Source organism: Archocentrus centrarchus, chromosome 9, assembly GCF_007364275.1.
Source record: "Archocentrus centrarchus isolate MPI-CPG fArcCen1 chromosome 9, fArcCen1, whole genome shotgun sequence".
Taxonomy (NCBI): domain Eukaryota; kingdom Metazoa; phylum Chordata; class Actinopteri; order Cichliformes; family Cichlidae; genus Archocentrus; species Archocentrus centrarchus.
Genome location: NC_044354.1, coordinates 5,401,025 through 5,416,090, shown reverse-complemented (window position 1 = coordinate 5,416,090; position 15,066 = coordinate 5,401,025). Strand labels below are relative to the sequence as shown.

The 15,066-nt window shown below is 40.7% G+C and overlaps 1 protein-coding gene across 1 annotated transcript; it reads right to left on the bottom strand.

Annotated features, from left to right (window-relative positions):
• Positions 1-8,817: 8,817 nt before the first annotated feature.
• lipg (lipase, endothelial) lies at positions 8,818-14,171 on the bottom strand. Its single transcript, XM_030737736.1, has 10 exons — positions 13,860-14,171; positions 12,759-12,949; positions 12,344-12,523; positions 11,380-11,491; positions 11,067-11,285; positions 10,692-10,934; positions 10,356-10,476; positions 9,734-9,955; positions 9,527-9,631; positions 8,818-9,420 (listed from the first exon to the last, which is right to left on the bottom strand). Exons 1-10 carry the CDS (start codon positions 13,945-13,947, stop codon positions 9,408-9,410), a joined length of 1,494 nt encoding a protein of 497 aa, XP_030593596.1. The 5' UTR covers positions 13,948-14,171; the 3' UTR covers positions 8,818-9,407.
• Between the last annotated feature and the right edge of the window lie 895 nt (positions 14,172-15,066).

The window sequence follows — 15,066 nt, the reverse complement described above, 5'->3', positions numbered from 1 at the left end:
CAAATCAATCACACAGTAATGGTGGCTGTGGCTGGGGTCATCTACATTCATAAACTCAGTGGTTTGAGCTCCGTCTCCTCCAGTCAGCATGCTGAAGGATTCTTGAGCAAGATACTCAACTCCATGTTGCCCCTGATGCATCCATTAGTGTTTGTGTGAGTTGAGCACTGAGTACCAGTATATTTACATGCTGTGGTATCAGAACATGCCGGATAGTGTACGCCTAATTTTGGCAGCACATGGAATGTTTGTTTCCTGAATGATTTCCCGAGCTACTGAATTACTGGAACAGAAGGTTACACCTGCTGTATGCGCTCACCTTTGAGCAGTGGCCCTGAGCAGCAGTATGAGTGACTCATTTTATCCTATTTGGAGTTTCAAGGTGTATTTCTTTGCAACCGACGGTTTAGGTGCAGAGAAATCCATCCATCCATCCATCCATAAATCCATCCATCCATCCATCCATCCATCCATCCATCCATCCATCCATCCATCCATCCATCCATCCATCCATCCATCCATCCATCCATCCAGTTCAGGGTGAGTAGAGCACTGGACCCTATCCCTGCTGTTATAGGTCGAGGGGCGGGGTTCACTCTGGAGAGGTGCCCAGTGAATCACAGGGCTAATTATAATAATTTTTCACACCGATTCATCATTTTGAATTTAGCTTTAGTTAACTGTAATTACAGCTTAGTGCTAAAAAGTTTGCTGGTCAAAATAATAAAAACTTTATTTTTAGTTACCATAGAACTACAAATTCTGGTTCTCGTTCAATTTACTGTGTGAACTAAACAAATGAGAAAAAAAGTGCAAATAAATTCAATTTTATTTTATTTTTATTATATAGTGCTGATGCACAACAGCAGTGGTCTCAAGGTTCTTTATATTGTAAAGTTACAATATTGTATTGTAAGATACAATATTATAAAAAAAAAAACCCAACAATCATGTGAGCAAGCATTTGGCAATAGTGGGGAGGTAAAGTCCCTTTAAACAATTCCTTGAGACAGCTTCATTGACAGTTGAGCTTTTACAGTACAGTACAGTTTACAGTCTTGTGTTAAATTTCCCTTTAAAAGAGAAAGAACTGAAATTAAATTAAGATACTTCAGCAGAAAACTGGTCTGTTCCCATCATTTGTTACATCTTTCCACTGTTGAACATCCTGTTTGTGAGATAATTTGGCACTCCTTCAGAAGCTGTGACAAATATGTGACTTTAAGATACAGCCAATAATTCTCCTCATTTTAAAGGGAATTTCCATGAGAGAAGAAGATGAGAACTGAAGCCGATTCAGCTCACAGTCAGTGGGGTCAGAAGAGTTCATTATGGTCAGCTCCAGCACTACTGGCTCACCGGTCTCTCCACTTGTGCTTTCGCTGGCACTTAGTAGTAGGAGTGTGGTCATAATAGGACATTGCTTACTCAGTAATTCATCGCCTGAGGGGGCACTGAGGGCAACAGGGAAAAAGCAGCAAAGAGCCAGGCAGAAGTCCAGCTGCGTAGGAGCTCTGCATCAGGGCAGCAAACCCCCAGCCTGATCTGACCTTCCATTTCTGTGTCATTTAACAGATGAGTGGTCATTCCAGAAATGTATACTGCTCAACAACAATCACGGGAGCACAAACAATTTTTAATTTGGATTTTTGGGGTGATTTTGAATACAGCACTCAAAGGACTGACAATTTTGGCATCCACTGACTGTTGTTATGGCATTTTGTTCTCATTGAACTATAAAGTGAACCTCAGAAAGATTTTCAACTTGACTATTTAATTCATAAAAATCTAATTATCTTTTTTTTAAAACTACAGCCAGTCTCCTCAGTTCATGAACGTTAAAAGAAGAGGTGAACAACACAGTGATAAACATGCTGCCATCCCAGCTTTTTTGAGACACATTAGCATCAAATAAAAAATAAGTATATATATATATATATATATATATATATATATATATACATATATAGTACTGTGCAGAAGTCTTGAGCCAGCCCTCATTTCTTTGTATTATATTACATGAGGCAATAACAGAGTTTGTATAATTCTAATGAGCTTGAAAGTCAATATTTGGTGTGACTGCCTTTAATCGTCAATACAACCTGAACTCTCTTAGGCAACCTTTCTGGTAATTTCATTCCATAATCTTCAGGAATCATTCTCCAGGCTTCTTGAAGGACTTTCAAAGCTCTTCTTTGGATGTTGGCTGCCTTTTGTTCCATTCTCTGTCAAGATGATCCCACACTAATTCAATAATGTTGTGGTCTGGGGTCTGGGGCAGCCAATCAATGACTAACAGTATGCTGTCATATGCTTTTCTATCCACGTATGCTCTTACTGCACTGGCAGTGTGTTTTGGCTTATTGCTGTTTTCAAATGCTGTCCAGATTGTATGAATCAAAATCTAACAGTGGTTTTCTACTTTCATAATTCTATCAATTTTGACAAGATCACCAACACCACTGGTTGAATGCAGCCCCAAACCAGGACAGAGGCTCCACCATGTTTTACAGACGGCTGCAGACACTCACTGTTGTTCCTGTCTCCTCAACTCTTCATCCCAGAAGAGCTGTTGCCACTGATTTTCAGTCCGGTTGTTGTGGGAGACCTCAGCCTTTTTTCCCCCCTGTTTCCCTTCTTTAATAATGGCTTCTTGACAGTCACTCTACCATTTCTGATGATGCAGAAGTAGATTGATGCATATTGCAGGTCCTCTGTCAGATCTTTGCTGGATTTCTTTTCCTATTTCTTAAGGACATGACTTTCAGATACTGTTCATCTGCTGTAGATATTTTTTCTTTCTTTTTTTTTTTTTTTTAGGCCTGCCATTTCTTCGTTTGTCCCCACTCGTCAAGTTTCCTAAAATTCTTTAATCAAACACTGCACATCATGCCGAAACATGCCAAGTTTTCAACTAATAGCTTCTTGGGAATCACCTTGTTGAGCAAATGTGCTTTTTTTATGCCTGTCAAACTGTGATGTTGTTGGCATGTTTCATAGATTCAGCTAAAGAAATGGGAACAAATCATGTGTTTTTGTGACAGGCTGCTAATAACAAAGTGCCTAAAGACACGATTTAAAACAGGTTCTTTGCTGAGTTGTCAGTTATGTATAGACACGACTCTGGTTCATCCCTTGAGTTAGGTGGATTTTTTATGCTTGAGTGATTTATTGATCAGTGTTAAGCGATTCAACAAACAACAACAACAGAAATATTCCTCTGAAAATGGTCAGGTACGAGGACTGGATGGAAAAAGAGTGAAAAAGCAGCCAGTGTCCAAAGAAAAACTTTGAAAGACCTTCAGAAAGCCTGGAGAACAATTGCTCAAGAGCAGGTGAGACCCTCACAGCCCTCTTAGCCAGTCACAACACTGAATAACAGTGCTGATGCTGCCCACTCTGGAGAGTTAATGTAAACACAAAGAAGCAAAAGTTACATCATAACAGTGGCATCAGTTACAAGAAGGAGACTTGTGGAAATTTCACCCCATCATCAAGGCCCCACCACCCCCCACCCCTTCCCACACCCCCCACCCCTTCCCACACACACACATTTCAACATAGGAACCAGGGTACAGTATAATTACAGCCTCTTTTAAACAAACATGTTATGTGCTTGTGAAACAGTCTGACCTTAAAGCATGTGACCTTCTGATTGGACACACATTTTGACTGACTACTTTATGATAGGCTAATAACAACATTCACAGTGGGTGGCACATTCCCACCTTAAAACAACACTTTACTCATGTATGTGAAGTCAGCACATTTAACATATACACAACAAGCAGCACGGTACACTTATACACTATACATGGTATAGTTAAAAAAGAAACTATCAGGTAGATTTCAGTGAATTTTTTTTTTACACATATTAATGTTCTCTGCCAACCCTGCCTACGAAAAATATGGTTTTGGCTTTGGAGCATTCAGGTGTTTTTTTTAGTGCAATGCCACAATCTTGTCAGGAGTGGATGCCTCAGGAAATTCACCCCAAGATCAGACCATGTAAAAACCTAAGGCTACATGTCATCTACAGATCTCAGTTAGCCTGTTAAATGTTAAAGTTCATGATAGTACAATTAGAAAAAGACTGAACAAGTATGGCTTGTTTGGAAGGGTTGCCAGGAGAAAGTTTCTTCTCTCTAAAAAGAACATGGCAGCACAGCTTAAGTTTGCAATGTTGCACCCGAACAAACCACAAGACTTCTGGCCATAACGCACAGCAAAACATCAGGAGAAAACCAGCAGATTATCAGCTCACACACCTCATACCAACTCTCAAGCATGGTGGTGGAGGGGTGATGAGTTGGGCTTGTTTTGCTGACAGAGGACCGGGGCGCCTTGCAGTTATTGAGTCAACCACGAACTCCTCTCTATAGCAAAGTACTTGAGTCAGATGTGAGGTCATCCAACAGCTAAAGCTTGGATGAAAACAGGTTATGAAACAGGATCCAGTCAAAGTCTAGCCTCAGTTAGTCTTTGTAGGCTAAATATGAAGATACTACAAGCAACTTCATGTCACACAGTAAAAATAGTAATGTTCTCATGAATTCTGGTGGAGAAGCTGAATAATAAGAACATTTACTAAAATATTTATAGATATCCTCCAACATCTAATTACATGAACCAACTTTTCCTCTTTTTTCTGAGTTGTCAGGATTTGGATCCACATCCATGGGACTGAATCCCCTTACACTGTAAGAAATCAAAATTTCACTTCATCCAGTCCTGTGGTTTACCATCAAGTGCAAGCAAATGACCATTCAGAACAGGGTAAACCTTTTTTTTAGAATTAACAGAACTGCACTGAGAATGTGAGCATGCTGGTATGTTGGCATGCTGACGTTACCACATGGCTCAAATCACCTGTTGCAAATCTAATGGAGGTTAGTGGATGGGAAGTCAAAAGTGCCTGTTGAGTAGAGTGGAAAAAAAGAGAGCTACCAGCACTTATTTTCTTTCTAGAAGTGCTGTCATCATTCATACACTGGGTCAAGTTCTCCCGCGTGGTAACTTCTCTCTTTTACACAGCTGGCCCTTTATAGTGAGGTGACCGCAGATGTGTCTGTAAACCTCCAAATTTTTATTATAACATCTCCAACAAAAAACTTTATTCTGACATTAAATATCTAGTAAATTGTTCGTTTATACAAATTATACAGTTTTACGCCCGACTTTGTCAACTTTGTAACAACTTTATTAGAAAATTTAGCAGATTTCTTCCTTGGAAACACATTGCATAAATGTGACCTTTAATTGCTTTCAGCTCTTGCTAGACTGGTATGCCAAAACCACTTAGCCGTCAGCACACTTAGTACAGTAAACCCAGAGAAGTCAACAGTCATTTCTGCTGAAAGCGTTTCTAATGCAACCACTGTGATGTCACGAAAATCCCTGGAAACAGCCTTCAAATGGTTTCTCCCTCTCACCTTGGGATCATGTGAGGTGAGCTCCCCCGCTGCCCTCGCCCAGCGCTCTACTATTGATCAGCGCTGCAGTGGCTGCCACAGTGCCAGCATCCCAACATGTGGCAAAGTACGCACCACCACCCTTTAATCTGCGAGGCACGTGGCTCCAGGGTAGCCAACAACACAGGACAGCTCGTGGTGCGTTGCTGGGAGAAACTGCAGGGCCGCTGCCTGCAGGACCTTGAAACAAAAACATTTAGATTTGTAACTTTATTTGAGCTTATTTTCCTTTTTTCCAGAACATGCACAGATGAGTTACAGCTGGACTGCAAATGTAGGGCAGGTTAGGCTAAAACCTATTTTAATCACAATTCTGCTTCAGAGACGAGGCCCCTTTTAAACAAGCACACACTGGCAACATATAAACACATGCGGTCTGTGGCTGATTGTCCATCTTATACTGCTATTTCTTGATTATTACAATTTCATGACAGCAGAAATGCCATAAATCTCCAAATCCTGCTGATTTTGGTGATTCCCCTGACTTTACCTTTAGTGGCTTTGTGAGATCAGTTATCAATCTGCCCGTGTACTTCTTCAGAAGGACATGTGGGATGGTCAAATAGCCGCGGGGAGGCTGAGTCTGAATGTTTCTCTAACAGTATGGATCCAGAACCTTCGCACGGTAGTGCTGTTTCAGAAAGGTCTCACAGCAATCATTGTACAACATGCACTGCATAGAACAGATGTTTTGAAAGTTCTTTGTTCTCTTAAACGGAACATTAGTGGTTTCAGTTTTGTAAGTGGAAAATCCCCCGAATTCTGGTATTTAATAGAAGATGTCATGCAGAAGCACGCTAATGATAAGTACATTTCATAGAAATTGAAACCACTTGATCCTTTCAGTAACAATGCATATAGATACACAGGAACAATACAAGTTTCCACATGCACGCAAAATGATGACAATAAATTCAAACATAAAACTGACATTTTGTAATCATTTAATTAAATCAAACACATCAGCCACATGGAAAAAGTATGTCCAGTTTACATTAACAAAGCACTAACAACTCAGAACTTTAATTTGCAGAAATCAGAGTTTGTTTGGTATTTTATATTTGGCACACATTAATCTATGCACTAAATGCTCAGTTTCACTCATAAGATGTAACATTGTGAAATGATTTAGATGAATTTGTTAGAGATGCAAACAAATCTATCAGCATCGTAAACCTGTAAGACCTTCGATGTGTTTGATTTTAACACACGTGCTGCATCAGCTCAGGGATGTCAGCTCTGACAGAACATGTGTTGTTTTGACATTTTTAAACTAAATTTTATGCTTTTTTTAAAAAAACACGTTATGTTAAAATGCGCATAAAATGTGTAACACGTGTAAATACACATTTTAAACAAATCCTTTCTAAAAGTATATCGTGCCTTTAAATAAAACTTTCAGGAGGGCTCAGTCATGAGAAGCAGGTTGGTTGATTTATTTATCTGGAAAACATCAGTTGCAACCCCCAAGGTACAAAAATATGCGCTCACTGCATTTTATATCAAGTTCAATATTCCCTCCTCTTGGTCCATGATCACATCACATTAGGCTGATTAAATTATTTTTAAAAAATTTTTTGAAAACACTTTGCGGGTGCTGAACTTACCATTCTTCAGGTGCTTTTACAGCATTTCTGGTTAAAGCAGACAGTTTCAGACAGTGACTAAAGGTTGTGGTTTCTTCTTTATTCTGGAGGCAAACAGCATTAATGGCATTAAGATACTCTATTGCTATGAAACTGGAGTGAGTCACTGGAGCAATATTGTGTGGTCACTTTAGTGTGGGGGCAAAACCAGCTCCACTGTCTTAGTCACAAACATGTTCTGAGCAGATGTTTGTCTTTGGGAAAATAGGTCAGCAGATTTGTACAAGAGCAGAAGTAACCACTGAAGATGGCAATCAGAGAGCAGAATAGGAGATAGGAAGCCAGTAGAGATGAGGTTGATATAGATCAGGGCTCTTCAACTTCAGGCCTCGAGAGCCGCTGTCCTGCAGGTTTTAGATGCGTCTCTGCTTCAACACACCTGAGTCAAATATAGAAGTCATTAGCAGGACTCTGGAGAACTTGACTGCATACTGAGGAGGTAATTCAGCCATTTGATTCAGGTGTGTTGGATTAGGGACACATCTAAAACCTGCAGGACACCGGCCCTTGAGGCCTGGAGTTGAAGAGCCCTGATATAGATAATAAGCAAACAGCTGCAACAACCAGAAAAAAAACCATCTCATGTTACATACTGCACATCTGAAGGCATTCCTGTTCCTAGAAACCTTCAGTTGTGTAGAACTGTCAACTTATTACACTCAGTTTCCATGTTCAGTCAATTCAACCAAGTCGTGTGGATGTGTTCAAAGGTTTGCAGTGAAACATGACAGGAAGGAGGTGGTAATTTGTGGTGGGGGTAAATATTTGTTCCAACAAATGGATGTCTGGGAAAGTTTGTGGCATTAATCCTGCTGGCCAGAAGTTTACTGGATGTTGAGAGAGTTCAAGCTATAAGACTGTTCTGTTTATAAGCCATTAAGTATTATAGGTTTTCCTGTTTATTCATGATCTCTAGTTTAGAAGAAGCAATGCTGAAAGCTAACAAGATCCTAAACCTGGGATCCTCAAATCCAGGGCTCGAGGTCTGGTGTCCTGCAGGTTTTAGATGTGTCCCTAATCCAACACACCTGATTCAAATGGCTGAATTACCTCCTCAGTATGCAGCCAAGTTCTCCAGAGTCCTGCTAATGACTTTTATATTTGACTCAGGTGTGCTGGATCAGGGACATCTAAAATCTGCTGGACACCGGACCTCGAGCCCTGGATTTGAGGATCCCTGCCCTAAACAGAACATAAATTTTATAAGTTGCTAAATGATTCAAGCAGAACAGAAAACAAAACAGAAAGCCCCCCCCATTTCCCAGCAGCATGAGATTTCTTTCATAATTATAAAAAGTGTTTACGTGTTGCATTCCTTCCAGTTATGAAGTGCATCCAGACAGGAGGCAGATAATGTAACAAGCGCAGTTGAAGCTCAGTCATCAGGCTGCATGAGCATGTGCTCACAAGTGGTCAAAAAGGACTTTCACCTTCAAATTTGTCAAATTTGAGTCATACAGGAGTTTAACATGTACACGCAGGAGGCTGCGAGTACAGCACATCTAGATTACTGAGACATAAAATGAATATTAAAGTTAAAGTTGTGGGTCTGTCAGTGATGTGATGCTGAAAATGAACAAAGTATAGCTGCTACAAAGAAAAAGGTGAATTTATTTTTCAGAACAAAAACAAAAAAATTTACATCATATACTGACCGACCCGCCCCCACCCCCCTCAAAAAAAAAAAAAAAAAAAAGCCACATACAGTTACTGTACACACAACAGCTCAAAAAGATAGTATTAATGAGATCGCATCTCCTTCAATTAAACAGTGTATCAATCTCATTCAGCAGAAAGGCACACTTCACAGGCACAAACATGCAAACATCAATACACAAATACTGCATTTGGAAGAAACTCATTCAACATACGCTCTGTTCTGGTGTGTGCTCCGATAAATAACAGTCTTGCAGTGCTTCCATTTTTTTTTCATAAATAAATAATATTTTAAAAAATATACAGTACAGTGACTAACTGCTGGTGTGTCCACTGGCACAGATTTGTTTTCTACTTCACTACCCCAACACAAAGGAATGTTCTGTAACTCCTCCTCAGGCAATCCTCATATTCAGGTTGACACCACTTCCAGGAGTCGCACCATTTTTGCTTATCTTATGTTGAACAGAACACCATAGTTCTCATTTTCAGAGTCCAGTGGAAATCTTCCAGAGTCCTAGACCTGAATCCCCCCCCTGCTCACCACAAAGTGCTCAAAGAGGGCAGTGCTTCTCCCTGATTCATGCTGGGTCCCCATGGTGATGGTGCATTGGTTGTTGGAAGTGCTGAATTGTTACATGGGCACCCTGTTGATCAGAAAGAATAGAATAACTGCATATAGCATATCATTTAATGATTCTGACCCCCCCCCCCCCCCCCCCCCGCCTTATTTTTCCACCGCATGTTTCATACCGTTTTCTTGGTTTCACATCCCAACCGTCAGGGCATTTAACAAAAGTTATATGTTCTCCTGGAGAGATTTCTGTTCTTGAAGGGTCTTGGGCACAGAAAGCATACCTGCAGCAACACAAAAGAATCATCAGTAAATGTCTGAACAGGTTAATGAAACTGAATTCTGCACCACAAAGACGTGGAGCGAGTTTTGCCCCTTCAGCTCACTTTTTCTGCGTTTCTCCAGCTTTCACGCGAATCCGTCGAACTTCCAGTATGGGATTGGAAGGCTTGTTGTTCCAGAATTTATTCCTGATGTTCTTCCACATAGAGCTCCAAGAGTCAGATTCTCCTTCCCAGCTCAGACGGATCTTGAGCAGGTCACCGATATCCTGCTCAGTAAACACCAAGAAGGTGTTTGTCAGGTTCAGACCGATGCCGTTATCATGGCTGGACAGAGTAAGAAAAGTCAAGTTTTTAAAAAAAAAAAAAAAAAAAAAAAATGAAACTACCACCAACTCCACCATAGTTTAACATTTTAAACATTTGCAAGTAACTAAAAGTAGACATCTAAAATCAGCCTTCAGAAAGCTGACGCATTGCCCTGGCACACCTTTACATTTATGGAAACTGCTGTTGCTCTATCAACAAGTTTGTTGTGCATCGCAAATCCATGTGACTAAAAAAAACCTGTCAAGTTCAAATTCCAAATTTATACAATGGCAGTCCGTGTTCTCGGTATACATGCAGTCAGAAAAACTACCAGACTGTGCTTACAGAAGGATTTGCACGCTGTCATGTTGAGACATTGTGAGAGAAGACTGGTTTGGCAGGAAGGTTTTGAACTTACACGTCGACAAACATATCAGTTGTATCCTTGTGTTCGCCGTACAACTTGATGTTGAAGATGGGATCAGCACTGTTTGAGTCTTTTCTGTTGAACACGTGCATCTTCATCTGGTAGTGGTAACCTTAAAAGATAACCAAGAGTTAGTACTTGATTAGGGTAGGGGTGTGCACAGTTGTAGTTTACAATGCAATTGTAGGCTCATAAAACAAGTTAGATATTGGAGGTTAAAGATAAGCAACTACTATAACCCAGTCCATTTCTTATCACTCATTCTATGACATACACAGTTAAACCGACTACAGTGCATATACATATTATATCTTTGTTGTATCTCACCTGCAAAGGGAGTATCAGCACGGGTCTTCAGGTACATTTTAGTGTTGCGCCTCTTGCGCATTTTTGTGGCATTGTAGCCGATTTTGTTGCAGCGGTTTTTGCGACAGCTGAGGCAGATTCCCTTCTTGAAGCGACTGGGGTCAGTGCACTGGAAGGCATAGCTCATGTGCTTCTTATTCATCAGGGAATCCACAAACAAGTGCACAGCTCGCTCATGTTCACATTTCATCACCTCCATGAAATCTAGACAAGTTGAGGATAGCAGGTTAGAGCTTAAAGGTCAGATAGAATGGATCCATTCTCACTTAAGAGCTACATGCAAAATTCCTAATTTTAGAAACTGAAGTACATGAAGAGCCAACAGCCGCCACTTACTTCCCGTCATTGCCAGCACATCACTGAGTCCACAGCCTGGCTGCACATCACCGCCGTTGGGGTAGATATCAATGTCCCCAATTGGCTGCTGGATTCCAATGCTCACACCCAAAGCCTCCCGAGTGTACGTGTGCAGAACATCCACAAAGTCAGCATCATCTGGAGAGAGGCGTTTCTCTTTCTCTACACCCTCAAACATAGGTCCTGCTGGGTCTAACCCTAGGAGGAAGATAGATGAGAAATGTCAGGCAAATGAGGCAATGCCTTCATTAAGGGGCTCTTTTATGCTGACTTATGTTGCTTTTAAAATTACCAGTGATTCTGCCAACGGTCCCTCGTACATATGTTCCTGCGTAGCCTGCCACATGAGCACCTAAACTATAGCCAATCAAATGGACGTTCTCCAGAGGGAGCTGGTGCTCATCCTGTTTGAATTTAAAGGAGAGCACGAGAGAGAGAGAAATGTCAGTTGCTGCCACAGTGAATACGAACCAGTAGTGACCTACAGTGGACAGAGGCTGGATTTCAGCCAATGATGAGTTGTGCCTACAGCTGAGCAAGCTCAGTTAACCCAAACAGACTCCACTGATAGTCCCTTCCATGGAACAGTGCCTCCACCATCTGTCTTAGTTTGTCTCCGTGACACACTCTTTGTCCACGTTTACAACAACATGGCAGGACGCCCGAATCCTTTCTCAATTGCCATTCATGCACTGATCCAATTTTGTGGCAGGTCTTCCGAATGAGAATTGTTCCCTTTGCCTTAGAAGTGCTAAATGGACTGATCTTTTTTAGAAACTGATAAGTGATCAAAAATAAATAAACAAAACAATGAAAAGCCAAAACACAATTGTTATACACTGAAGAAATGGAGCTACCATATTGGGCTATATTAGGAATATGAAAAGTATCCAGCACAACATTTCCCTTCTTCACATGCATTATACAATTCTGGTACACTTATGAAAGCTATGATGGAACTCATCAGTTCTACAAATGCAGCCACTTTGACCTTAAAAAAAATAAAATAAATAAATAAATTATGACTAATGCATGAGTGAATCTTTGCATCCAGTGGAGTGTTCCAATTAACTGGTTTCACATCAATGTCTTAGTTTTTATATTTAAAAAAGAAATGAATGCACCTTTTTAGCCTAACATTAACATGTTTAATTTCAGTGCACTGATACACAATTCATAAAATAAAAAAATCATAACTCAAAATATATAAAAAAAACAAACAAACAAAAAAAAAAGCTATAAATGGCGGTACACACCTGAAGCCAGTTGAGCATTGCTGCAATATCAAGGCCAACACCATGGGTGTGGTTGACTGCATCAGGGTATAGCTGCTGCGCCCTGGATATCCAATCAACCACCACCACATTGGCATCGCTTTCACGTTGCATCACAGCATTGACAAGCTTTTGCATCCAGCTTTCAAACATCCCGCTCATCTGAGAGGAAAAGAAAACAGAAGTCAGTCATCGGTCAAACTGCTAACCTGGGCATCTTCCTGCCACATAGTTATTTAACATTTACATGGTAAGTTCCAAATATCAAAACACTATGGAAACACTTCCATCCATCAAAACAATTAAGCATTATTAACTAGGAGGATGAGTGAGAGACCCAGGAACCCAAACAGATCAACTTCAACCAGACAGGGACGATAAGCATAAATCTGTGTACCGTCCAGCCATGGATGATGAAGATTGTCTTGGCTGTAGTATTGAAACCACATTCCTCTAGACAGTCCTCCCTGCCAGTCTTCAGGTAACATCCCTCCTGGTCCAGATCGACATGCTTTCTCATGTTGTACTTGATGATGCCAGCTGCAGCCTGGCTGTTTGTTGACAAATCATCCAGTTCACTGTCTTCACCTTAGGGGGGAGAGAGCACAATTTTAAATATAAAAGTAGTAGAAATTATGTATAAAACTCAAACTTTTAAATTAGATTCAGAAAATATGAGGTCACAATTCCTATATTGGACTGCCTGAAATAGCAAGTCAGTCTGCTTTGGCTGCCAACATCTGCTGCAAGAGTTATGCTTGGACTGAAAAAGTATCAGAGCCAGCGGCAGAGAGCCGCCACCCCTCTTTAGTTCATCTTTTTGACGAAGCTGCAGCCAGAGCTCATAATTATACCATGACTTAACACACTAGCCTCAAGACTTAGACAAAAATGCTACAATTACATATGCCGGATAAAAGAAGCTGACAGGTTTCAGGTTTAAAAATAATAGGAGTGTTGGTAATAAAATATCTAATTTGAAGATGTACGAATTGGTTTTGCATTGGATTTTTGAGTTGAGACGGCAACTGAACTTTACAGTGTGTGCTCAGCATGAACTCATCGCCCCAAATGAACCCCACAGACCAAAATGATTTCAGCTGAGCTGGGTAATAAAAACGATCTCGTGGTGTCTGTGGTAAAACGCGGATGCAGCAGGACATCCTTCCCAGGAGAGCGCACAGACGTGGCGTCGTGTCCTCCACTTGGGGCTCTGCTTCAAGACTCCTTCCAAAAAGGACACGTCGCCCACTTGTCTTTTAAATCCATTCCACTTTTTCTGGTTTACTCCGCACCGCCACACTTGTTCACATGTGTAATTTAGCCTAAAAATGATGCACATTAATCAAACGTGACGTGGGAAATTTTGTCGTTCCCCATTTCTGAATTTTCTTAAGCGCCTTGTATAGTCCGCTGTATGCCAGAGTTGCGATGTTTTCACCCTGTCCCTATATTTTAAAGAAATGAATGAATAAACAGACACAAAGCCATTTCTTACCTTTAAGAACGGCGTTTTCCCCAGTTGCGAATGCGAAGAGTGCATAAGCACAAATGAAAATCCACATTAAAATGCCTTTTTGATTCATTTCTCAGTCACAGACGAGAGGATAAATTATAAGCTTTCTTAGGATTTAAAACGTCTTTTGTAATACTGCCGGAAACGAGGTATTTTGGTAAACGTGTTTGAATCCAGTGGTAACAAAAGAACCGGCGGTGCGTTTTGGAGAGCACCCGTGTAGTCAGGACTCCACAGATGTGTAAGCTGTGAATGAAGAGTGTCATTAGAGTTTTAAATAGTTTCTTCTTTCCAGTCATCTGATCATCGGCTGATCTATCGTGGCTCTTATTGGTCAAGCCCCCATTTGTTTACGTTGAGGGCGTGGCAAACTTGAATGAAACCGTAGTAGTGTTGTATTAACCCGTGCGCGGTCTGTAGGCGTCTCACGCATTTAACAGCTTTGTGTTGTAGGAAGGTCACATGAGTCATATCTTTATTGCCTGGTGAAAGCCTACCGTACTCATATGAGGGTGAAAAAAGTCAATAAACAGTAGAAGATGTGATATATTTACAATACCAACATCAAAACAAACAAAACCCCGCTTACATTTCTTATCATACAACAATATCCAATTGGAGCTATTACAGGAATATTTAAAAAGGCTCTGGTGTGTGTGTGTGTGTGTGTGTGTGTGTGTGTGTGTGTGTGTGTGTGTGTGTGTGTGTGTGTGTGTGTGTTCGGGGGGGTGAAGGAGTCCCCTCTCCCCCTGCCTGGCATGCTGCCAAATCATCAGCTTAGTTTACAGACAAGTTTCAGTTGATTAGATGAAGAATAGGCACACTCACGCAAAGGTGCTCGTTAAAATAACACCGCTGTTTTGTGTGCGTTCATCACCAGTAGAACGTGCCACTTACCAAGAACCGCTGCCACCTCACATCTAAACAGCTCTTAGGCATCTCTAGAAAACAGTTACAGTTGCAATTTATTATCTATCTATCTATCTATCTATCTATCTATCTATCTATCTATCTATCTATCTATCTATCTATCTATCTATCTATCTATCTATCTATCTATCTATCATGTAAAACTGCAGTGATGGAAATGCTCCTCCACAGTGCTTCACTGTACTTTGTGACTCACGTAATGAGAAATTGTCCTTTTTTTATTACAGATTTCCAAAATCAGAAGTCATGCAAAAATGTA

Excerpts from the sequence above, each read along its gene's own strand:
- lipg (XM_030737736.1), bottom strand. The coding sequence starts at position 13,947 with ATGAATCAAAAAGGCATTTTAATGTGGATTTTCATTTGTGCTTATGCA. Across the intron at positions 12,950-13,859 it reads GGAAAACGCCGTTCTTAAAG|GTGAAGACAGTGAACTGGAT; the intron begins GTAAGAAATGGC and ends CTCCCCCCTAAG. Across the intron at positions 10,935-11,066 it reads TGTGCTGGCAATGACGGGAA|ATTTCATGGAGGTGATGAAA; the intron begins GTAAGTGGCGGC and ends CAACTTGTCTAG.